Raw genomic sequence first — 23,894 nt, 5'->3', positions numbered from 1 at the left:
GAGTAGTGGCAGACCTCAGTTTCTAAATCTGGGAAATGGTGTAAAGAGCTTCGGCATGCCTGGAGGGAAGGTTTGCGGTTAAGTGAGTGAGAATATCTGAGAAATACCTTTGTTCTCTTTGGAAGGAAGTTGCTGCAAGGTAATTCATAAAAACTCGCAGTGTTAGGGCCTTTTTTTTTTTTTCAATAATCTCCTCAGTTTTGAAATATTGTGTGAGTGCCTGATCTGCATGCTGCTCATACCTATGGTGAATGCATATTTTGTTTGCCAGGAAAAGGGGAGGATACCATGGGAAGTAAGGTGTCCCATCATGGAGCATAGCAGGTTATATGACTAAAGGGGTTAGAATTGTGAATCATCTCTTATGTGCTTTTTTTTTTTTTAACTAAGTAAAGGCAGTTTGCCCAAAGGGGAGGGGAAAACAGCTACAAACCACACACTCCACATCCAATCACCAAGAGACAAATCAGCCTTCAGGCAAATCAAATGTCTTCATGTAAAGCTTACCTGGACTTGGCACTCTGCCCATCTTTTCAAAATCTCTGAACAACATGCTTTTTCACAATTAAAAAACATGCACACTGAAACAGTATGCCATTTGCAACATGGTTTTTTTAAGAAAAGGAACTCTTTGGCCTAGGAAAGGCATTTGCTTTGGAAAAGGAAAGTTCCTTTCTGGGTTTGCAGCATGTAAATCAGAGGTCAGTGGGTGGGGCCGAGGTGCTCTCCGGAGCATAAAGGCTGAGCTGAGCTGGCACACGAGGAAGCTGGACGCATCAAGGCCCCCTGGTTTGCACAGACAGGTGGGTGGGGAAAGCCAGGTAAGGCTCCTGACCATGGAGCATGTTGGAAGGGCACTGGGTTCTGGCCTCTGGTGACTGTGTGGAAGAGAGTTTCAAGGGCAGTGAAATGGGGTTTGGAGAGGGGATAAATGGACTTTTCACCAAAGGTTTCCTGGGGCCTTTCTTTGGCCTGAGTTGGCAGCGTGCTCCCTTCCTGAGCCGGTTCAAGGTAATGCTTTCTCCCTTGGGAGGCAGGAGGTTGGAGTGGGTGAACTCTAGGTGTTTCCAAGCGTGGGACAGGGCCCTGGGTCCTCTGTCACTGTGCCCTGGTCACTGTCTATGCTCTGCTTGCCTCCCACTGCCTAAAGCTAAGGCCTGCAGCCCCAGGAAACCTCCGCTCAGATTGCCTGCTGGCAATTGCAACTTAGAATATGATTGAAAAGCAGAAAAAAAGTGCTTTTTCTGTCTGGTATAGAGATTCTTGTTGCATCTTCAATCTTTAAATTCATGGGATAAACTATAAGAGAAATTGGAGTGCTTTCTTAAAGCATTTATGAATAGGGACACCGAAACCTCCTGCAGGAGAGAGAGAGAGAGAGAGAGAGAGAGAGAGAGAGAGAGAGAGAGAGAGAGAGAGAGAGAGAGAGAGAGAGAGAGAGAGAGAGGCAGGCCAAATGGTCAATGTGTCTCAGCATTCTGTTTTGACGTGGTTTATGCAGGAAGTTTACAGAGTCTATTCATATTAGGAAAAGTCGATAGAGTGAATCTCAGCAGGATGTTTGAACAGCAGGAGTTACATTCGACAAAATTCTGTCATCTTGCCATAAAACAGGGGTAAGATAGCAACAGTTCCAACCTGTAAGCGGCGGAGCTATTCCAAGGGCTCCTAATAGCTACTTGTATGATAAGAGCTGCAAATGGACTAAATAGGTAAAATGCTTCACCACCAGTTTATGATTTTTCAAATATACACAGATGCTGTCGCTCTAAATAAAACAGGAAATCCAATGAATGTTGATAAACTCAAAATAGTTATTTGTCATGGTGTTTCTAAATTAATTAATACTCAAAAAGTATAAGTATTCTCACAGAAAAGTTCCTGGATTTTTTTTAAACACAAGTCTTTGTACTAAGAGGGCTGGGGATGTTGACTTATAGTACACTTGAGTTGCTTCTGCAGACGAGTAGGATACAAAATTTGTTATTGGCTTTTCCAGTGTAGAAAGTAAAGAAAATGCACCCTTGCTTTTTATGTCTTTTTGAGTAAGACATTCTGTGGACACATACTACTATTTGTATAAAATGGGCCAGTTTAATATAAGATATCCTCTGGATGTGATGATTTAGCAACGCTTTTTTTTTTCAATCAGCAAAGATTCCGACTCAAGCTATCAGAACATGAAAAGCATTCCTCTTAAAAATACTAAGCATTGAAGGTCCATCCTGCTTCCTTTGCAGTTTATTTAATTTCAAACCTCCACCAATATTAGAGTTTCAGGGTGGGAAAATGGGAGCCAGTGCTGCAAAAGGGCAAGATTCAGGAGCCTTGGTTCGTACCCATCTCATAAATCTTCATCTCTCTGAATGTCAGATTCTCCTGTAAATGAGGCATTGGGGAGGTGGGAAAAGAGGAGGTAATCAATAAGGTATCTTCTAGTACTAAATGTTTTAAATATAAAATTTAAGTGTTGGTTCTTTTAGCTATAAGAGTATATACATTTACTTATTTCTTAAGGTATATCTATATCTATATTGTAGATACCTATGGAGATCTATATCAGTATACTCTATATCATTTATACTAGAGGCAGTATATTTACACAGTACACGAATTTGTGCACTGTGGTGTCCCTTGGCCTGGTCAGTGATCAGGGCCTATTGGAGCCATCTCACCAGTCCTGGTCAGGGCCCTGGGGGCTGGCCGGCCAGGAAAGGACCATGGGGTGGCGGGGGGGGGGGGGGATCTCCAAGGCCTCTTGCCCAGTCCCCATTGGCAGAACCCCAGTAGCAAGCTAACCTACCGGTCAAAGCATCTGGCCCCTGGTGGTCAATGTGCATCATAGCAACTTGTCAAGCAGTTGACTGAGCATTTAGCATATTATACTTTTATTATATAGAATCTGTATGGAGACAGAAAGATGATAGATAGATAGATAGATAGATAGATAGATAGATAGATGGATGCAGTCTGAAGATTTTGAAGACTGCTAATTCCCTTTGGTCTTACTGACTTTTTGCTTGTTTTCATTATCAGGTTTGCCATGGAGAAGATTTCAGTGTCGACATTCTTGCTCCTTGTGGCCCTCTCCTACACCCTGGCCAAAGACACCACAGTCAAACCAGGAGCTAAGAAGGACACCAAGGATACAAAGGTTCCTCCACCCAAACTGCCCCAGACCCTCTCCAGAGGTAGGAGTCGGCATCTCTTCAGCTCCCAGTGCTGCCCAATTGGGAAGCTGAGACTTGTGGGCTGATCATATTGTTTTTGTTTGTGTTCCTTCTAGATTTATCAAATTTTATAGTTATTGCTACTTTCTCTAGAGGTTTTTCTTCTTTGTTTCAAGTATCATTGCTTTTCAACGGTTTTGGGTCTGAAATTATAATCGCTTTAAATATGCTGGCTCACTTTGTCCTAGGCTGGGGTGATCAGCTCATCTGGACTCAGACATACGAGGAAGCTTTGTACAAATCCAAGACAAGGTAAGGATGAGGGTGACTGACGCAGCTCTCTCAAAGCTCTCAAGAGCACCATCTAGTGAGATTTAACTGCACATGAAATCCTACTCGGTAAAAATGATCCAATCTCGCTTTTCTTTTCAAGCAACAAACCCTTGATGATTATTCATCACCTGGATGAATGCCCACACAGTCAAGGTAATTTATTCTTCTACATATAATTTCTTTTATAGGCTTTTAGCTGTAGGGCCAAGGTCTGATCACTTGTCTCGGTTTCCTTAGCATCTAGCACAGTTGAATACTAAATGATATTTCATGTAGCAAAAACATATTTAAGGTAACTTCAAATATCCCCATGTTTTATGTTAACCATTGCTGCATAGTTTGAAAAATAAGATCTAAGACTCATCATTGACATCTTTTTCTTTTATCCCATGTCCAACACATCAACAAATACTCTTGGCTGTGTCTCCAAAATAAACCTCAAAGCCAGTGCGGGCTCCTTGGGCATGCAACCTGTGCAGCCATGTAGGGGCCAGTGCTTAAAAGTTCCAATGCTTGGTTTAACATTCTGTAGTCATTGTCTGAAAATTTATTGATTTTATACAGAGAGGAAGGGAGAGAGATAGAGAGTTAGAAACATCGATAAGAGTCATTGATCAGCTGCTTCTTGCACACCCTCTACTGGGGATGTGCCCGCAACCAAGGTACATGCCCTTGACCGGAGTCGATACTGGGACCTTTCAGTCCCCAAGCCGATGCTCTATCCATTGAGCCAAACCAGTTTCGGCTGTTGTCTAAAAATTCTTAATAACTTTTGAACAAGGGGCTCATGCTTTTATTTTGCATTATCCGCCATATATTATATAGGTCCTGCCCAACTCCAACCACTTCCTGTTGTCTCACTGTTACTGCCATGATCCAAACCAAGAGCTAGATACTATAACAGCCACCTACCTGGCTACCCGATAGTCAGTTCCCCATACAGAAGCCCAAATAAATCTGATAAACATAAGTCAGATCCTATCACTCATGTGTTCCAGTGGCTTCTACTCACATGTAAAATTAAACTCAGATTCCTGACCCTGGGCTACAAGGCAATACACAATCTGGCCTCTGGCTCCTTCCTTTCTTACCACTCTCCTCTTGTTTTCTCTCCACTCCATCTAGCCTGGCCTTTGTGCTTTGCCTCAAACATCTGAGTTCATTTTCGCCTCAGGACTATTGCTCTTAGAGTTCCCTCAAGTTAGTATGACATACCTCCAAAATCTTAGAGTGGGTCACTTCTCTCACCTCAGTGTCAGTCCCTCAGGGAGATCTATCCTGGCCACTCTATAGCTCTTTTTTTTTTTTTTTTTAATATATTTTATTGATTTTTCACAGAGAGGAAGAGAGAGGGATAGAGAGTTAGAAACATCAACGAGAGAAAATCATTGACCAGCTGCCTCTTGCACACCACCCACTGGGGATGCGCCCACAATCAAAGTACATGCCCTTGACCGAATCGAACCCGGGACCCCCCAGTCCACAGGCTGATATTCTATCCACTGAGCCAAACCGGTTTGGCCACTCTATAGCTCTTAAACCTCTTGCTTTGCTTAATTTTTCTTCAAAGTACATATATCCACCAGAAATTATTAGATATTTATTTGTTTGCTTATTTATGATGTCTCCTACACAGACATTTGAGCCCCATGAAGAAAGCACATTACTTTTTTTTTTCACTGCTCTATTTCCAGGGCATTAAACAGTGCCTACCATTTACTAGCCACTCAATAAATATAGGCAGAAAAAAATGGATGGATGGCAAGAAGTAGAGGCAGTCAATAGCCTAAATATTACTACACTAATTATTTGCTGAAAGGGCAAAGATGAACACTGCACTAAAAATTACAGTTCAAATTAAAATATAACATAGAACAATGGTGCTGAGATGGATGCTTAATGATTTTTCTTTATATTATAGCTTTAAAGAAAGTGTTTGCTGAAAATAAAGAAATTCAGAAATTGGCAGAGCAGTTCGTCCTCATCAATCTAGTCGTAAGTTTCCTTCTCGTCATCACTGACATTTCTCATTATTCAAAATGGATGATTCATTTCTCCTGTACATCATAATCATGTTTGGGATGAAGTAGGATATGTCCCAAATACTCATCTAAGACTGGAAAGCAAAATGATACTTTATTAATAATCCACCTTTCATGTTAATGTTTTTATTTGGTAATTAATAACTTTAGGTTGTCTGAAAAGTATTCTCCTGTGATTAGGATTTTCTCTGTTGCTGTAATAATTAGAAGGTTTTTGTATTTTCAAATTACCTCCTGTGTCCCTTCCTGCAGTTCTGGCTGCTCCACACCATTCTCAATCATTGTCTCCTCTCTCCCTCAAAGAGAGAGCTCTCTGGTTGTCCAAACTTAGCTTCCTGCATTCTCACTGACTTCACCTTCACCACCCTTCCTGGTGTCCAAACTTTCCGGCCTTACTCTATCATAATCCTCACCTGGAGTCAAGGCCTCTCTCTCTCTCTCTCTCTCTCTCTCTCTCTCTCTCTCTCTCTCCCTCCCTCCCTCCCTCTTCTCTCTCTCTGTCTCTCTCTGTCTCTCTCATGCTCTTCATGTATTAACAGGTTGGCTTCTTCAAAGAGTATCCACACCAGTAGTCCTTCCTCAACTCTCTGCCACAAGCTCCTCTTCCTCCCCCTAAATATTAAGTGATTTGGTGAATCTCTAATTGATCTACTTTTATTTTCATATTTTATATTCTCTATGGGTAACATCATCTATACGTGTCTTTAATCAATGTTCACACACTGATGATGCCCACAAATATGGCACAACTTCCAACTGGTATATACACTACATTTTGGGCATCCCATAATTAGCTTAAACTCAATGTGTTCCCCCCTGCATTTCTCAGTTTGGGCCAGGCTACCAAATTGCTCCTCTTTCTCTAGTTCCTATTTCATCAGAAGTGTTATTCTAGAAGGAACTCTCCTACTCACCTGTGGCAGTCAAGACTGTGGCTCATTCATATATATTCAATTGCCTACAGGAAATTTCTCCCTGGATGTTCAATGAGTATCTGATATTAAATATTTCCCACAGTGAACTCTTTTTTTTTTAATAAAATATATGTCTATTGATTTCAGAGAGGAAGGGAGAGGGCAAGAGAGAGAGCAATATCAATGATGAGAGACAATCATTGATCAGCTGCCTCCTGCAAGTCCCACACTGGGATCGATCCCACAACCTGGGCATGTTCCCTGACCAGGAATCGAATCTGTGACCTTCTAGTTCACAGGTCGATGCTCAACCACTGAGCCACGTTGGCTGGACAAGACCTGTGGTTCTAACTTTTAAATATTTTTGTTACTGGTCACTTTCCTATAAACTGAGGACCACCATTCTAGTGTAAGAACTGTTCACTTTGCTTAGCTTACTGCGGTATTATTAAGTGGCTCCCTGTTTATAATTCCCACCTAATCCCACATACCATTAGGGTGATCCCTTTCAAGACCACAGTACCTCTTCCCACATCCCTCCACCACTTCTTAGCTATTTAGGAACAAATGCAAACACAGTGGCATGGTGTGCAAGAAACTACATGAGCTGGCCCCTGAGGCGGCTCTCCATCTTCTCTCACCACCACCCGCTGCTTTCCCGCTGGTGTAGTCCGTTCCCAACCTGGTCCTGTCAGAAAGTGCTACGCATTTCCTCCTCCATGCACAATCTCTCCCTCTGCCTGAAGGACCTCCTTTTCCATGGGACTGACTGGTTTTCATTTTGAAAGGTTCCTCCTTCCCCACTTCATAAGGTCCGAATAGAACTTGCATCCTGGGCTAAATGTCCTGCTCTGGGCACCCCTGGCGTCTGTCTTCCTTCATCGTTAACATGTCAGACTCTGGGTCCCCAGCATCCATTTCCCAACCTGCATCTCCCAAGAGTGTGATCTGTGAGAGATAAGTAATGTCTATTGCTACAAAAAGACTTCTAAGTGAAAATTTGATAAATGGGTAGCTGAATCCTCAAGATAATCCTGTGGGTTTTTTTTTTTTTTCTTTCTGTAATTTCTCCCAAAAAAAAATGACTTCTGGTTTTTTGTTTTCACTAATCCACTTCCTCCTGCCTCATGAAAGATGTCTTCACCAAACACTGTAACTTCTTCCTAATTCTCCATTCGTTTTTGTTCTTTATCACATCCATTCAGCTCCTGACCGCCTCTTCTGTATCACACTCTCCGCTAACTTGTTTGCATGCGTGTACATTATCTCTGCATCTGTTTTGTTACTCCTTGTGGGAGAGATGTACCTTCAGTGTCTTAAGATGCCTAGCCCCCGTAACAGACACATTTTTGTATTCAATAGTTTGAAAATAACTAAAGAGTAAACAAGTTAAAAAGCTTTTTTTTTTTTTTATCTTAGTATGAAACAACTGACAAGCACCTTTCTCCTGACGGCCAGTATGTCCCCAGGATCATGTTTATTGGTAAGAGACAATGACATGAAAACACACGTGCTTCCATATCTCCACTTTGTCCTCCCCGACCCTCAGGTGACACTGTGGCCCCAGTGAGGTACAGGGGTGGGCAAAAGTAGGTTAGTAACAATAATAATAAATAATACAAGAGTTAATAAGTAATAATTCAAGAATAAACTTTCATGGCCTCTCAGCTGTAAGCCTACTTTTGCCCACCTCTGTACCTCAGGCCTATAAATACTTATTACTAATCAGGCAAACTTCCAATTTGTGTCTTGGATAGTTCTTTCTGATACTGTTGATAATTATTTGAGGAAAGTTAAGAATGTGAAGTTGTGTGTGTTTTTTTTCTAAAAATCAAAGTTACCATGCTCCTTCCTGCCTCTGGAACATCTTATTATATGCTGCTCCATCTGGCAGAAGCTTGCCTTGCCTTCCCTTCTGCAGCTACCTGTCACCTGTCACCTCCCCAGCCTCGCTGTCTTTCACGGACCTGCCAAAGCCCACGAGCACATGTGCTTGTGGCTCCATGTTTCTTTCAATGGTCGCACTGTCCTCAGTTATAATTTTAAATACTGTTATTTGTTAAATATTTCCCTCATGGGACTATAAACTCCATGTAGCAGGGACTCTAGCTGCTTCTGTTCACCGTTACTTTTTCTGCATGGCCCTGTGGTGGGCTCACAAAAAATATTCCTTCGATGACTGAACAAATTAATTGAGCTTGGCTCTGACCAAAATCATACTGATTTAAAAGAGAGCCCAAGACAATTGTATGGTGATTGCTAGAGGGAAAGGGGAGGGGGGAAGGGAAAGAGGGTAAAGGGATACATGGTGACGGAAGGAGATGACTTGGGGTGGTGAACGCACAATACCGGGTACAGATGATGTGCTATAGAATTATACATCTGAAACCTAGAGAATTTTATTAACCATTGTCACCCCAATAAGTTCAATAAAAAAGAAAAATACAGTCCGTGATTAAATCCAGCACATAAAAAAGAGCTCACGCTAATCAAGTGGCTCACCTATGTAATTCCCCAAGTTCACACTAAATATACGAAACGGGAGGGGGAAAGCGAAGAAAGGAAGGAGGGAGGCCGAACTAGAGTTTTATAGATTCGATTTTGTTAGGATTTAGAACATTTGGAATCCTTGAAACTGAGACTTTATAGGTCATCTGCCTTACCTTGTGTGCAAATCCTGCTCACAGCGCTCCCAGCTCAGAGAGTTTTAACTCCCGTTGGGTCCCTTGAGTCATGGGAGCCAACTCCAACTCCGAGGCAGCTCGCTCTCAGCCGCTTCCCCACGTGCCTGCACGGGAGCACCACCTGGGCAATCTGTTAACAAGCGGCCCAGGCCACACCTCCAACCAATTAAACAGAACGCCTGGGCGCCCAACAAAGGCGTCGGGATGTTTTTAAAGCTCTCCGGGTGATTCCATGGTGCAGCCAGAGCTGTGAGCCAATGGCTGAGTATTTAAAAGCCTTTGTGTTAATGTATCACCACGATCAGGTGTTTGTATCCTCTGCACCAAGCAGTAGCAGGTCTTGGAGTCTTTGTTGAACAAAAGAATGTCTGCTTTTTGTAAGTTTCGTCGGTCCTAGTCCAGTATTCTGAATGACAGGGGCTGTCCATCCAATATCAGTGACAGACATTGCAAACCCGCGGGTGCTCTGGCGCCTCCTCTCCACCCAGATTTCAGGACGTACATCTTAGGCTCCTCAGTCACCTCTATGGGGGTAAGGTTTCTAGGCCTCTGTCCCCCCATAACACCTCCCTTTTGGATATGCCTTGTTTTATTTTTTTAAAAAATATATTTGTATTGATTTCAGAGAGGGAGAGATAAAAACATCAACGATGCGAGAGAATCATTATCTACCTCTTGCACACCCCATACTGGGGATCAAGCCCGCAACCTGGACACGTGCCCTGACTGGGAATCAAACCAGCACCTCCTGGTTCCATAGGCTGATGCTCAACCACTGAGCCATGCCAGCCGGGCTGGATGGTGCCTTATTCTAAAAATACCTTTCTGTTCTCATTGATAAGTTAATATAAAACAGGAAAAAATAATTGAAACAACACATAAAGGATGACTCCTAACTCTGTATTTTTTAAATAAGTAAAAAAAATAGAGAGGGGACTACATGCTTATGTGACCTTTGATGCTATTAGGACTCATCTTCTTTTATTCATTAAAAAAATACATATGTTGGTTTTGAACACCAGCATTAGATGTGAGTTTCTAATGATCCAGGTTGCTCTTGGTAACGACACATTTAAATTACAACATAATCCTTTCAAAAGCTTTTAACACAATTCCTTGGTAGCGAATGCTATTGTTTTCGCCCAAAATGGAAACACCAGCCCAACAATATGTATTATCCTGTTTTCAGGTTGCTATAGATAGCACAGCGGGGTTCATAACCTTTCCCACAAATAGCCACACACAGCTGTTGGTGGCTCCCAGCCCGGCATGGGGTCCCGCCTGCCCAAGGCTGCCGCAGAGCGGATGAGGTAGATCTGCCGGGACACAGGCTGTACTCCTTTCAGGGGATGTGGACAAATCCATGTGCTTCCTCCCGCAACGGTGCAAGCACAGCTCTCCAGCCCATTACCCCCCTTTGCTTTTCCTTTGTAGACCCATCCCTGACCGTGAGAGCTGACATCACTGGACGATACTCAAATCGTCTCTACGCTTATGAACCTTCGGACACAGCTCTGCGTAAGTGTCACCTCCTTTGGCCATCTCAGTGTGGTCCTGCGGGAGCAGAGCCACAGGACTATGACAAAGGCAGGGAAAGCTGATCAGGGGCCACGGGGAATCAGTTTGACCAACTAGTCTCATCACTTTAATCTCTCTCTCTCTTTTTTTTTCATTGTAATTGAAGATGAATAATTGAAATTAGGCAAACTTGCCTCCCCTTTGTAATTGAAGATTATTTTTTAAGAAGTATCTGTTTTTCTCCAGGAGGATTCTATGACATGTCACCTGCATTTCAGGTTTTTCTCTTAGACACACTGACGTATCACAGAATTGAGTGCAATAGTTGCAGTAACCTGCATGCTTTGTTAAATATAGCTTTTCCAAATAATGAAAGAATATTTCATTATTTATTATTATTATTATAAAATATTACATTAATAATTATAAATATATTATTTATCCAAAAAATAAAGAAATGATGTAGTCTTTGTTGACACTAAATTCAAGTTCAACTTTATTTTTTTTTTTTTTTTTTTTTTTTTTTTTTTTACTTTATTTTTATTTTTTCACTGGAAGTTTTTAAAACCTGGACTAGTGAGGTGTCTGCAATTCCATAAAAATACTTGCATTGTTATAGGCTTACAGAAGTAGGTCTGAAGATCTAAGACTCCTAAGTAAATGTCGATATAGGAAATAATGAGGAAACAAGACTAAATAAAAGAAAGCGTTAGTACAGTCACACAATTGCTTTTAACTTACAGTGTGACTTTATTAGGAAGGAAATTCTTTTTTTTTTTTTTTTTATTTTTTTATTTTTTTTTTTTTTTTTATTTTTTTTTCAAATCAATCTTTATTGTTCATATTATTACAAAGGTTCCTCATTTCTTCCCCCCTCCACCAGGTTCCCACCCCACCCTCCGCCCCTTCCCCATCCCCCATTGTCCTCATCCATAGGTGCACAGTTTATGTTCAGTCTCTTCCTCCCTCCCTTTCCCCGATAGTAAATCCCTTTTCAGATAGTAAATCTGTTACTTAGCATTATCTCATATCAATAATACCTCCACATGCCCAATGATACACTTCACACAAAAGACATTTCCAAATAGGTCAACCAGCCTCATCCAGGCCCCACCCAAGGCACTTACAGATCAACACCCCAGCGCTATACTAACTCAACACATCCAGATCTAAGCCTTCATCACTTGATTCAGCAGACCCTCAAGTTCCCGCAAAAGTTTCCAGCCATGTCTGAGAGGCAGCCGTGGGCAGGTACAGGCGAGGAGCGAGCTGTTTCGGGCCTGGCTGCTCCGGGCCTGGCCTCTGTTGCTCTGGTTCGTTCCACAACCAGCTGCTCCGGGTCTGGTCACTGCCGCTCCCGACCTAGTTGCTCTGGACTTGGCTGTTGCTGCTACAGGCCTGGCCGCACCCGACCCGGCTGCTCTGGGACCGGTTGTTCCGGTCCCGGCCGCTCCGGGCCTGGCCGCTCCCAGCCTGACAGCCGCTGCTCCGGGCCTGGCTGCTCCCAGCCTGGCAGCCATTGCTCCTGGCCTGGCTGCACCAGACCCGGCTGCTCCGGGCCTGGCCGCTCCCAGCCTGGCAGCCGCTGCTCCTGGCCTGGCCGCACCAGACCCGGCTGCTCCGGGCCTGGCCGCTCCCAGCCTGGCAGCCGCTGCTCCTGGCCTGGCCGCACCAGACCCGGCTGCTCCGGGCCTGGCCGCTCCCAGCCTGGCAGCCGCTGCTCCGGGCCTGGCCGCACCAGACCCGGCTGCTCCGGGCCTGGCCGCTCCCAGCCTGGCAGTCGCTGCTCCGGGCCTGGCCGCACCAGACCCGGCTGCTCCGGGCCTGGCCGCTCCCAGCCTGGCAGCTGCTGCTCCGGGCCTGGCCGCTCCCAGCCTGGAAGCCGCTGCTCCTGGCCTGGCCGCACCAGACCCGGCTGCTCCGGGCCTGGCCGCTCCCAGCCTGGCAGCCGCTGCTCCAGGCCTGGCCGCACCAGACCCGGCTGCTCTGGGCCTGGCCGCTCCCAGCCTGGCCGCCGCTGCTCCGGGCCTGGCCGCACCAGACCCGGCTGCTCCGGGCCTGGCCGCTCCCAGCCTGGCAGCCGCTTCTCCAGGCCTGGCCACTCCCAGCCTGGCAGCCACTGCTCCGGGCCTGGCCGCACCAGACCCGGCTGCTCCAGGCCTGGCCGCTCCCAGCCTGGCAGCTGCTGCTCCGGGCCTGGCCGCTCCCAGCCTGGCAGCCGCTGCTCCGGGCCTGGCCGCACCAGACCCGGCTGCTCCGGGCCTGGCCGCTCCCAGCCTGGCAGCCGCTGCTCCGGGCCTGGCCGCACCAGACCCGGCTGCTCCGGGCCTGGCCGCTCCCAGCCTGGCAGCCGCTGCTCCGGGCCTGGCCGCACCAGACCCGGCTGCTCCGGGCCTGGCCGCTCCCAGCCTGGCAGCTGCTGCTCCGGGCCTGGCCGCTCCCAGCCTGGCAGCCGCTGCTCCTGGCCTGGCCACACCAGACCCGGCTGCTCCGGACCTGGCTGCTCCCTGCCTGGCAGCTGCTGCTCCGGGCCTGGCCGCTCCTAGCCTGGCAGCCGCTGCTCCAGGCCTGGCCACACCAGACCCAGCTGCTCCGGGCCTGGCCGCTCCCAGCCTGGCCGCCGCTGCTCCGGGCCTGGCCGCACCCGACCCGGCTGCTCCGAGCCTGGCCGCTCCCAGCCTGGATTCTTCGTGGTTGTCTACTGCTGTTCTGGGCCTGGCTGCTCCCAACCCGGCTGCTCTGGGCCGGGCTTCTCCGGGCCCAGCCACTCCGTGTCTGGGTGTTCCTGGACTGGCCACCCTGGGCTTGGCCACCTCTGCCTCAGGCCTGGCTGCCACTGCCCCAGGTCTGGCTGCTCCAGTGCTGGCCGTTGATGCTCTTGTTCTGGCTGCTGCTGTTCTGGGGCCTGGCCACTGCTGCTCCGGGCCCAGCTGCCACTGCCTTGTGCCTGGCCACTCTAGGCCTGGTCGCCGCTGTTCCAACATTCTGTCCCTTTTTTCTCTTCTTTTTTTTTTCTTTTTTTAAAAAAAACAACAAAACGCATTTATGTTGCAATGTTGGCTGGTGCGTTGAGTTCTGACTTAGTCTTTGATTTTTCAAGATCTTCTTTGTATTCTTTCTTAAGTAATTTTACTATCATTTGCTCTCACTTGATTTCTTCACATTGAGAACTTCTTTGGTTTCTTCCTCCTTGTCCTGGGAGCTCAGCAGGTTGGCCTGTGGCACCCCTTTGTTCTCCGCGGGCTCCGGCGCTGCTCCAGCCTGTTGCCGGGGTCGGCGCCGCCCAGGAAGCAGCCCCCGTCCTTGGCTCCGTTGCCAGCGCTCAGCAGTCGAAGGCTCAGGGGCACCCCCCCCACTGGGGGCCCCGTCGCCCGGCTCCTTGCTGGCGCCCAGCTGGCCGGTGTCCGGCAGGGGCTCCTGCTCCTCGTGGCGTTCCTCCAGTCTGGAGCCCTCTTTCTCCCTCCCACTAGGGGAGTCCAGGATCAGAGTCAACAGACTGTCCTCTGCGCACAGTGTGCGCGACTCCGGGGGCTCGGCCTTTCGCCGCGCTCCCAGGACTCCACCTCACAGCCCCGTCTCCCCCTGCCTGAGCCTGGGTCCCCAGGGACTGGCCCAGACCTGGAGTTCGGGGAGGTCTGGACTGAGGCTCAGAGCTGCCGCCGGAGGCTTTGTTTCCTCCGGCTAGGGTAATCCAGCATCAGAGTCAACATTCAGTCCTCTGCGCGCCATGTGCGCGCGACTCCGGGGGCCCCGCATTTCGCCGTCCCCCGGGATTGTCTCCCCCTGCCGGAGCCTGGGTCCCCAGGGTCTGGCACATAACTTGGGGCTCAGCGCTGCCGGTTCGGGGGTTCAGCCCAGGCTGGGGGCTCTATCTCCTTCCTGCTAGGGAACGCCAGGCAGCACCCCTCAAGTTCAACTTTAAAGATCAGTAGTAGGAAAGAGGGCTCCAAATAGTTGCCAAGAGACTCACTTCTAAGAGAGACTCCCAAGGAAGATGAGGTACCTCAATAAGATACTGTACTTTCCTGTGACATCTAATTAATCCTGCTGGGGGGAGAATTGGGTTTTGCCCTAGAAGCCAATGCTGCTCCATGACCAGTGGCTGCCTAAAACTGCACTGCCCAGCATGTCAGCCTTCAGCCACAGGCAGCTGTTTAATAGCAAACTTAGATTACTTACCATTTAAGACTCAGTTCCTCTGTCACACTGATCACACTTCCAGTACTCACTGCAAAGGCATTGAATGGTTTTCATTATCACAGAAAATCTCGTAGGGCGGCACATAAAGATTCTCATTATTTTGGGAAGAAGTTTGAGGCTGCGTCTGGGCAGCAGGAAAATGATCGTGGTCCATTAGCGATGCCGTCAGTGGGTACGAGGAGAACCAGGGGACGTACACTCAAAGTATTCGCCATTCTCAAAGCGATAGCAGATAGCTTAGTGAGACTTTGGATTCCTTCAAGGCAGGTATCCTGCACAAGTAAATATCATAGCTCCTTATAGAAAAGGCATTTAATAAATATTGGAGAACTGGATTGCAATAAAAGCCATTTTACATAATTGTAGGAAAAGAATTACAGTAAGATTTCCAACATTTTACTCTATGATACACTAGCACCCCATTAAACAATCAATAAAATACCCAGGTTTGGGGGTTTACTACATCTGTTCATATAACTTTTGGTCACGTCTTGACTCTCTTAACGTTTTCTGCCCAATAGTTGTTGACAACATGAAGAAAGCACTCAAGTTGCTGAAGACTGAATTGTAGAGCAAAAAACAAAATTTGCAAGCTCTTCCCGCTGCATCTGGCCATGACCTGGAACCAGAGGGGGTTTCAGAAGACCCTGCAGAAGGCAGGAGCGAGGTGGACGTGCTCCTCGGATTGTGGTTTAATGTTACAACAGCTATTTTTTTTAATTTGGTTTCAAGTATACACATATGAAAACAATATTGTGTATTACCATAGCAAGCCATACTTTTTAAAAAAATAAATCCTTTGGGAGTGTGAATCTTTTTTCCCCCCAACATGGTCTTTCACACAAAAGCTATTGTGTTCATTCACCAAATAGGACTTTTGGACACACATAATGTTTGGGAAAGAGGGTGCAGAGACAAGAAGAAAAAAAAAGTAGTTCAAGCAAAAAGAGAGTCCAAGTTCTCAACTCAGCTCACTAGTTTTTCACTGGGTGACGAATGTACACATTAGCTTAATCAGCAGCAGTATCAAACAACATGCATTCCTGTGAAAGAACATGTAAAAAGGCATCCCCAAGAAAATCAGGTACCTAAATAGAAGACACCCCCGATTGTAGCCAGAAACTTCTATGCACGCACTTTAATTTAATAAATGGATTTTAGTTAGATTTTGCCCAACTCAAGGCTCTCAGAGAGCTCTGGCAGGTGGCTTTCACCTTCAGGAGATTGATTTTGTGAGAAGGCCATTCAAAGAACGTCTGTACCCATGAACACATGCTAACGAAATCCTGAGAACTGGCCTTATGATACAATGAATCTCTCAAGGCCTTCGAGTCCTGACCTTGAACAAGCTCAGTTGAATTGTTCCCATCTTGGTCACCAAAGTGCAACTGCCAAGGAAAAGAGCAAAGGGAAGCAACATCCTGTCTGTGGGGGACAGATCAGAGGTCACTATTTCTCTCTGGAGAAATAGCTGCTTCTAACTCTGTCCTGCCAGGCAAAAATTAGAACCGTGTTAATGTCTTCACTACGTATTGAATACTGCCACATTTATTATTATATGGAATTATCTTATTACCCAGCCCCTCCCCAGACTTCTTCAGCCCCTCAATGACTGTGGTAGTCTGTGCAATGCTTTGCATATTGATTACCTATTGCTTGTCTTGATATGTCCTTTTCTGAATAGATTCTTTGGCATTATTATTAACTTTTCCAGGGTAGATAATATATTTTAAATACTTTTCTGAGTCACAGTACTCTGACAGAGCTATTCACTAATGAGTTCTGAGCATATATTGTTGATTTAATGGCATACAAATCCTCAGCAAATATGTCAACAGAGGGATTGGGCTCCCTTTACTTAAGCAGGTAACCTACATGTGCATAAAGAGGTAAAATATTTCATTTAGAAAGTTCTCTGAGGGTTAATGAAAAGAAGAAAAAAAAGTTTTCACCATATAAACAAATATTTAAATGACAACTTCTGAGTTATTCAGGCTTCATCTGTAGTAAAGCAAAATAATGTTTACTTATTGAGCTGATGCTAAATAAGAGTAAGTCCTTAAAATTTATTGAATGACAAAATGCTATTTTAACAACACACATAATTTAAAAAATATAAGTCTTTGGGAAGTCAAATGTCAAGGTTGCAAGAAAAAAAATTGAATCTCCCTTAGAAAAGTATTAAACACAGAGCAATAGTCATTGAAAAAAACAAAACTAACTTTAACCCCATCGCCTCAACTTCTGAGAATTTGTCCTAAGAGAATAAATCACTCAAGAGAAATAGAGTTGTGAAGATGCCAACTGCAACACTATTTAAACATATCCTCCCCAAAAGGCAGATATAATGATTACATCTTTATTAACACATGGAGCAGTGTGTTGTCATCTATAAAAGTAATAAACATTATGGAGAAACAAAAGGGTAAGTGAGAAAGAATTTTAAGAGTTTTTATGGTTTATGCAACTATAGGAAATGTGTGTATACACAAGTTAGGAAGAGAAGTAAAGATGCAAACATCAAAACTGTTGTTTTAAGCTCATGGAAATATTAGCAAGTCTAGCAACCAAACCCTTTATAGGCATCTCACAATCTTTCCTTTGTGTTTAAATACATTTAAATGAAAGAATGCCTTGACTACTTCTCTAACTACAAAGAACGCTATAAGAGGAGAGAGTATTATTTCAAACAGCTGGCTAAAAATGTTGGCACCACAGTGAGAATGTAAAATGGTGTAGCCCAGTGGTCGGCAAACTCATTAGTCAACAGAGTCAAATATCAACAGTACAACGATTGAAATTTCTTTTGAGAGCCAAATTTTTTAAACTTAAACTTCTTCTAATGCCACTTCTTCAAAATAGACTCGCCGCCAAAACCTGTTTGGCTCAGTGGATAGAGTGTCGGCCTGTGGACTGAAAGGTCCCGGGTTCAATTCAGGTCAAGGGCATGTATATTGGTTGCAGGCACATCCCTGGTAGGGGGTGTGCAGGAGGCAGCTGATCGATGTTTCTCTCTCATAGATGTTTCTAGCTCTCTATCCCTCTCCCTTCCTCTGTAAAAAATCAATAAAATATATATATATTTAAAAAAAAGGATAGATTTGCCCAGGCCGGGGTGTTTGTGGAAGAGCCACACTCGAGGGGCCAAAGAGCTGCATGCGGCTCATGAGCTGCAGTTTGCCGACCACGGGTGTAGCCAATATAGAAAAAACTATGACTGTCCTTCAAAGCTTACATATAGTATAACCATACATTTCAGAAATTCCAATTCTGAGAATGTACCCAAAGCAAGCTGAAAACAAGGAAAAGGCATGTGTATCCTCACAGCCACAGCAGCATTATTCACAATAGCCAGGAGGGGGAAGCACCCCACATAGCCACCCACAGGCGAATGGCTAAATAAAATGTGCTGCATACATACCGTGGAGTATTACTTTGACTTTACAGGGGAGGAAATTCTGACATATGTTACAACATGGATGAACTTTGAGGACATTATGGTAAGTAAACCAGTCATAAAGGGACAAACACTATATGATTCCACTTATATGAGGGACGTACTGTAGCCAGATTCATAGACAACAGACGGATCCTGCTGGGTCTGAAGGGAGTTGCTATTGAACAGGTACAGATTTTGAAAATGAAAAAGGTCTGGAATTGGACGGTGGCGGTGGCTGTGGAACAGCAGGAATGTACTTACTGACACTGAATTATACACTTAAAAATGGTTACAATGACAGGTTGTGTTATGTATGTTTTAACACATTAAAAACTTTTTTTTTTTTTTACCAGATTTATCTGAGGCCCCACAACTTAGAGAAAAGTTGGTTTAACGTAAATCTTCTGTAAAAATCATTTACATGGATGATCAACATGTTTGGTTAAAGCATTTTTGCCTGTTTTAGAGCCATAGTCATCTTCAAATGATTGTTTATGATAGTCTAGCTCTACTGTGTGTGTGTGTGTGTGTGTGTGTGTGTGTGTGTGTGTGTGTTTTGCTTGTTTTATGCATTCAGTAATCCTAAATAAATACTGGGGTCCTTATATTTAGCAACCACTGGTGAGAACGGGAGCTAGGGGAAGAACAGAAAAAGCTCAAAGGCAATAACACCTCTTTCTTCAGTGCCTTCCCAGTGAGGTGGACTTCAAACTCCAAGTCAAGGCAGCCTAACTTATTAAAAAGCCACTTGTCATGTTGTGGCCTCCACTATCTGTAAAAAGCAAGATCTGTAAGTTAGCAAAAGTGTTTTCGCCCTCCAAGTGATATCCAAGTCCATTCTTTGACACACATTTTTTATTCAAGGCAACTCCTTTAGGCCCTCATTTGAAAATAAATTTCAAAAGCTGGCTTTCCTGAGGTGAGTAGTTGAGAGGCAGCCAGGCATGGGGTCTGATTTTCCCTTTTCCTCTGTCTCAAGAGGTGTTTCTAGGAGAACAATTGCCAGGGTACCAGAAACACTTCAATATGAAGAGCTCTGCCCCTCTCTCTCTCTCTCTCTCTCTCTCTCTCTCTCTCTCTCTCTCTCTCTCTCTCTCTCTCTCTCTCCCTCCCTCCCTCCCTCCCTCCCTCCCTCCCCCCCCACCCCCACCCTTCCCAGTGCAGTTATCTGTTTGGAAAATATTCACCAACAACACACCTTGTCATTGCATTTGGCATAGAGACCCAGAAGTAAAAATTAACTGCCCCAAACATACCAAGTGCAGAACAACTTTACACAAATCCCCTACTTACCCAGAAACTGAGGAAGCTTGACCTCTAACCTTACTGTCATCTCTAATAAAACAATGGGCATGCGAGTCATCATATTTGTACGATCGCAATGCCTGAAAGTGTTTCTCTCCTGTGAAATATTATGCAAAAATGTGATTCTAACTTTTCCATACCAGCTAAAATGCAAAGTAGTTTCATATATTTACTCAGTGCACTTTCAAAAGGGTGAATAAACTTTCACAGGGTTCAACAAATATTTATGAAAATCGCAGAAGGCGGTTTTTGGCCTGAGGACGTGAAAAACTAAGCCACACTGGTTTCTTCTCTCTCTCTGAAGGGCTCCATTCAGCAGCATATTGCTGAGGTTCACCACGCAGACCTGGCCTTCATGCCAAACTCACGACTGCTTAGAAAACAGAGTATCTGGGATGAATTTATGTCACGTGAGCTCAGATTTTAGAAATTATAGCTTAACATTTTTCCTTCCTACTAGCATTATATTATCTAATTAAAATCTCACCTGTAACTTCAAGGCTGACTGGGCACAAGTTCTAAGAAATAGTCCTCTGAATGGAATATGTGAATAAGGCATAAAGAGAAATGTATAAAAGTATTATAGTTTCTTTTTATAAATAATTCTGTAGTTTACAGCCCTAAAGATGAATACTTCCCAGACTCTGACTTATAGATAGGTTGACCCAAATAAAGGCCATTGAAATTAGAGCACACAGCAAGGCTATGGGTTTTTGTTTTTCTCTCTGAAATAGCCTTTCCCACATATAGTCATTTATACCAAGAAAATTAATATGTGAGAAGATTCCAGAAACTCATGTGAGGTTCAAAATGTCACAAGGCAAACTGGGAAACACAGCAAAGATGTGGTTCAAAAGTTTCACTTCCTTCATGTGTCACTTACAATCTCATATGATGGTGTCAGAGGGAACTAGGTTAGGTGGTCCGTGCTTAATATTTTATGACATTGAAGGGTAACAGAACGTGCTACCTCCAGAGGCCTCTTAGGCATAAAGATCATTTTGAGCGGATTAGGTCTGAGAAACAGCAGACCCCGGAGAAGCTCTGAAAAGTGAGGGGTTTATCCTTCCGTAGGGGACATTTACGTTCACAGTGGAAATCACCTTCCGTAGGGCGTCCCTTCTCTGTACCAGGAAGGATGACTCTAAATTACAAGAAACTCTTATCAATGCAGAAGTGGCTGACGCAGTTCTGCATAACAAACACCACCTGTCCTTTGTTTACTGTGCTGCTCCTGGTAGCCCCCATGACTGGCTTACATACAGACACACAAAGACACACACACACACACACACACACACACACACGCACGTGTGCACACGCACGTGCACACACACATACACACACACACACCTTTCTTTTGCCTTTAACTAAAGATGGTATTTAAGATGGTGGCCTGAGCCATCTCAGCGAGTTACAGTCTTTCTGTGTATCCCTTATGTATACATGAGGTATACAATGTGAATACACTTCTGCTTTCCTCTTGTTAATCTGTCTTTTATTACATGGGTTCTCAGATAAGAGCTCAGAAAGGTACAGGGCAATTATTTTCCTCCCATCCATTATGGGAATTGCATGACTTGGTTTTCTTGAAAGATGAGCCAGCCTTCCATCCTGGAAGTGATACAGACACACTCTACTCTAAAATTCTACATATCAACCATTTACCCTCTTTCTTGGTCTAAAACCCATCAAGACAATTACCAATAAAATACCATATATAGAATGCAAGAAATGAGTAATTTTCAGTAACAGGAGAGAACTTACATATTTTCCCATATAAATATGAATGACTTCCCTTTAAAAAAAAAAAAAACAACAACAAACAATCCTCACCATGGAGAAGATATTAAACACTGAAACATTTAAAGAAAGGATTTGGAGATGACTACAGTAAATATCAGCACTAGAAGTTAATTTCCATGGCTGGATAATGCACTAAAATGGAAATACTTCCAAATCAAAGAGAACCCAACGTAAAATGTCAAAAACAAACAAACAAACAAAAAAAAACATTTCACTTGATTCACGTGTTCAATTCTTCCATTACTCTCTTTTTCTTTTCTTTTTCTTTTTTTCTGTTTAGCCATTTCATATAGAAGAGTGTTTCCCAAACTTCTCTCATGATGAGAATCACCTGGTGGAGTTGGTAAAACACAGATTCCTGAATCCCAACTAAGAAGTGCTAAACTAGAATTTTTGGGAACATATAGGTAAAACTGTATACTTAACTAGTGCTCTAAGACAGATTTTATATACAGAGCACTAAGTTAGGTATGCAATTTTACCTATATGTTCTCAAAAATTCTAGTTTAGCACTTCTCTCATCATGAGAGAAGTTTGGGAAACACTGATATAGAAGGAGGACACACACAAATCCTTGCCCTTCAGATCATGGCAATGCTGATCTATCCCACAAGCATAGCCACGTTACTTTCTGTTAATTCAAGCACTCATACACGAGGAAAGGTTTCGTTCCTTTAATTTTTTAACATAATATACAGAACCCACAATACTATTTCAATTTCAAATTATGGGAGGTCACATTGAAATATGCTTGGGTTTGACAAGCTGCTGTTACAATACTGAAAAATTCCATGAAAAATTTATTTAACAATTTGTAGATAATCAAATATCTTTTTGCTACGGTGGGCCGAAGCATTAACAGTAACTTGTTTAAAAATGCAGTCTTTTGGACTTCAAATTACTATAAAAGAATATCAAGATTATACAGATATACCTTCTGAATTTCTCAAACGCATTCCATTTTGGAGGCTGGAGGCAAATGTTACACATTAGAGCATTCATGAGACCATTTCTCCTTCACACTTACCAGTAAAACTCAAAAACTAAACCAAGCTTTCCTAAAGACATAGCTACTTCTAGAATACATTAGTGTAATCATATCACTAGAACTACATTATCACTTTTATGTTAATTTTCACCACAAAACATACTTTCTAAAAACACAAAAAATTGAGGAATTTTATTTCCCATTCTGAACTTAACATATAGAATCTCATACTTACTGGCTTTAATAAACTTGAACTCTTTTTTTTTCCCCAATAGGAACTATCTACACAGCACAGTGCTACATACAATGAGCTACTCCAGTCAGACGTATATTGAGAATCACAATATGATTATAACACAGTAGTGCCATACAAAGTGTTTCTGCAGATAAAAAAAGCTAAGAAAGGCCACAGTGGACAGTGCCAGACACTGTGAATACAGTAGATTACAGGTACCACTGAGGTTCAGAGGAGACCACAAGTTTCTTTTTGTTTTTCAGCAATGGAAACGGAAAAAAACATTCAGAGAGACAGAAGAGTAAAAATATACAAATCCACTGTCAATAATGAAATTTTTCAGATACTGTTTCCTTAAACAGGCAAATTAACGTAACTTAAAGTTAGCTGTGAACAAGATCAGAATGTGAAGAGTTTTCCTGGCTTTCTCATCAAAGGAATGCACTAGGGTTAGCACGAGGATCCTTCTGGTTCCTGTATCTGTAGGTCAGCCAAACACCCAGAATCTGGAATAGAAGGGGGAAAAGGGAGAAAGTAACAGTTATTGTGTATATTTATTCAAAAACCTCTAAAGCACTTAGTATTATTTGTTCAAAATAGAAGATTCCTCCCCACCCTCCATTCCCCTCCAAAAAAAAGAAATGTAGTCAGTAATCCAAAAGAGAGGCCCTAAGGAAGAGTAATATAAACACTGTGGTAGGCGGGATATGGTCCTCCAAGGATGTCCAGATCATAATCCCCAGAACCTGCAAATGTCACCTTAGGTAGTAACATGGACTCTATAGAAGTGACTGAGTTAACGATCTTGAGATTGGGAGATTACCTGGGTGGGCTCAGTGATGTAACCACAAGGCCCCTTATTAGAGAGAGACAGGAAGGATAAAATCAGAGCTATGGAGAAAAAGCGATGTGATGACATCTCGGAAGCAGCTGTACGCAGAGTCAGGGAGGGAAGATGCTACCCTGCTGGCTCTGAGGATCGATCAAGGGGCCAGGAGCCAAGAAGTGTAGGCCACCCTCAAACGCTGGAAAAGGCAAAGGAGTAGGATCGCCCCTAGAGCCTCCAGAAGTCTCCATTGTAAGCTTTTGACCTCCAGGAGTGTAAGATAATAAATGTGTGCTGCTTTATGCATCACATCGCCTTTTCTCCATAGCTCTGATTTTATCCTTCCTGTCTCTCTCTGTGTTTATCAGTGAGAGCAGCAATAAAAAGCTAACACAAACATTAACTTCTCTGAATAGCTAAAATATCAAAGATTT

At 43.9% G+C, this 23,894-nt stretch overlaps 2 protein-coding genes across 3 annotated transcripts in view; one reads left to right on the top strand and one right to left on the bottom strand.

The window, feature by feature from the left end:
* The first annotated feature begins 764 nt into the window (after window positions 1–764).
* On the top strand, window positions 765–17,932 carry AGR2 (anterior gradient 2, protein disulphide isomerase family member). Of its 2 annotated transcripts, none has more exons than XM_084897192.1 (8): window positions 765–821; window positions 3,037–3,191; window positions 3,419–3,482; window positions 3,604–3,656; window positions 5,425–5,498; window positions 7,879–7,942; window positions 10,578–10,661; window positions 15,383–17,932. In XM_084897192.1, the coding sequence occupies exons 2-8, from the start codon at window positions 3,044–3,046 to the stop codon at window positions 15,430–15,432; spliced, it is 537 nt and encodes a 178-aa protein (XP_084753318.1). In that variant the 5' UTR covers window positions 765–821; window positions 3,037–3,043; the 3' UTR covers window positions 15,433–17,932. The 2 variants fall into 2 exon arrangements, with proteins under 2 accessions (XP_084753318.1, XP_084753319.1); XM_084897193.1 differs by having other exon boundaries at window positions 767–803.
* A 4,137-nt stretch (window positions 17,933–22,069) lies between these two features.
* The window catches only part of TSPAN13 (tetraspanin 13), a 28,125-nt gene continuing 26,300 nt past the window's right edge, over window positions 22,070–23,894 (bottom strand). The window contains exon 6 of the mRNA XM_084897191.1: window positions 22,070–23,140. Coding sequence (XP_084753317.1) covers window positions 23,066–23,140 — 75 coding nt within the window. The 3' untranslated portion in view covers window positions 22,070–23,065. The remainder of the gene's footprint in view (window positions 23,141–23,894) is intronic.

The sequence above is a fragment of the Pipistrellus hanaki genome, assembly GCF_964339955.1.
Source record: "Pipistrellus hanaki genome assembly, chromosome: 10".
NCBI classification, from domain to species: Eukaryota; Metazoa; Chordata; class Mammalia; order Chiroptera; family Vespertilionidae; genus Pipistrellus; species Pipistrellus hanaki.
Note: the sequence above shows the minus strand (reverse complement) of the source record. Positions and strands in the feature narration are given on the sequence as shown.

Bases quoted from the DNA above. Each gene is read 5' to 3' on its own strand.
- AGR2 (XM_084897192.1), top strand. From the start codon at position 3,044: ATGGAGAAGATTTCAGTGTCGACATTCTTGCTCCTTGTGGCCCTCTCC. The intron at 3,657-5,424 runs GTAATTTATTCT...TTTATATTATAG, and splicing joins TGAATGCCCACACAGTCAAG to CTTTAAAGAAAGTGTTTGCT. The intron at 7,943-10,577 runs GTAAGAGACAAT...TTTCCTTTGTAG, and splicing joins CCCCAGGATCATGTTTATTG to ACCCATCCCTGACCGTGAGA.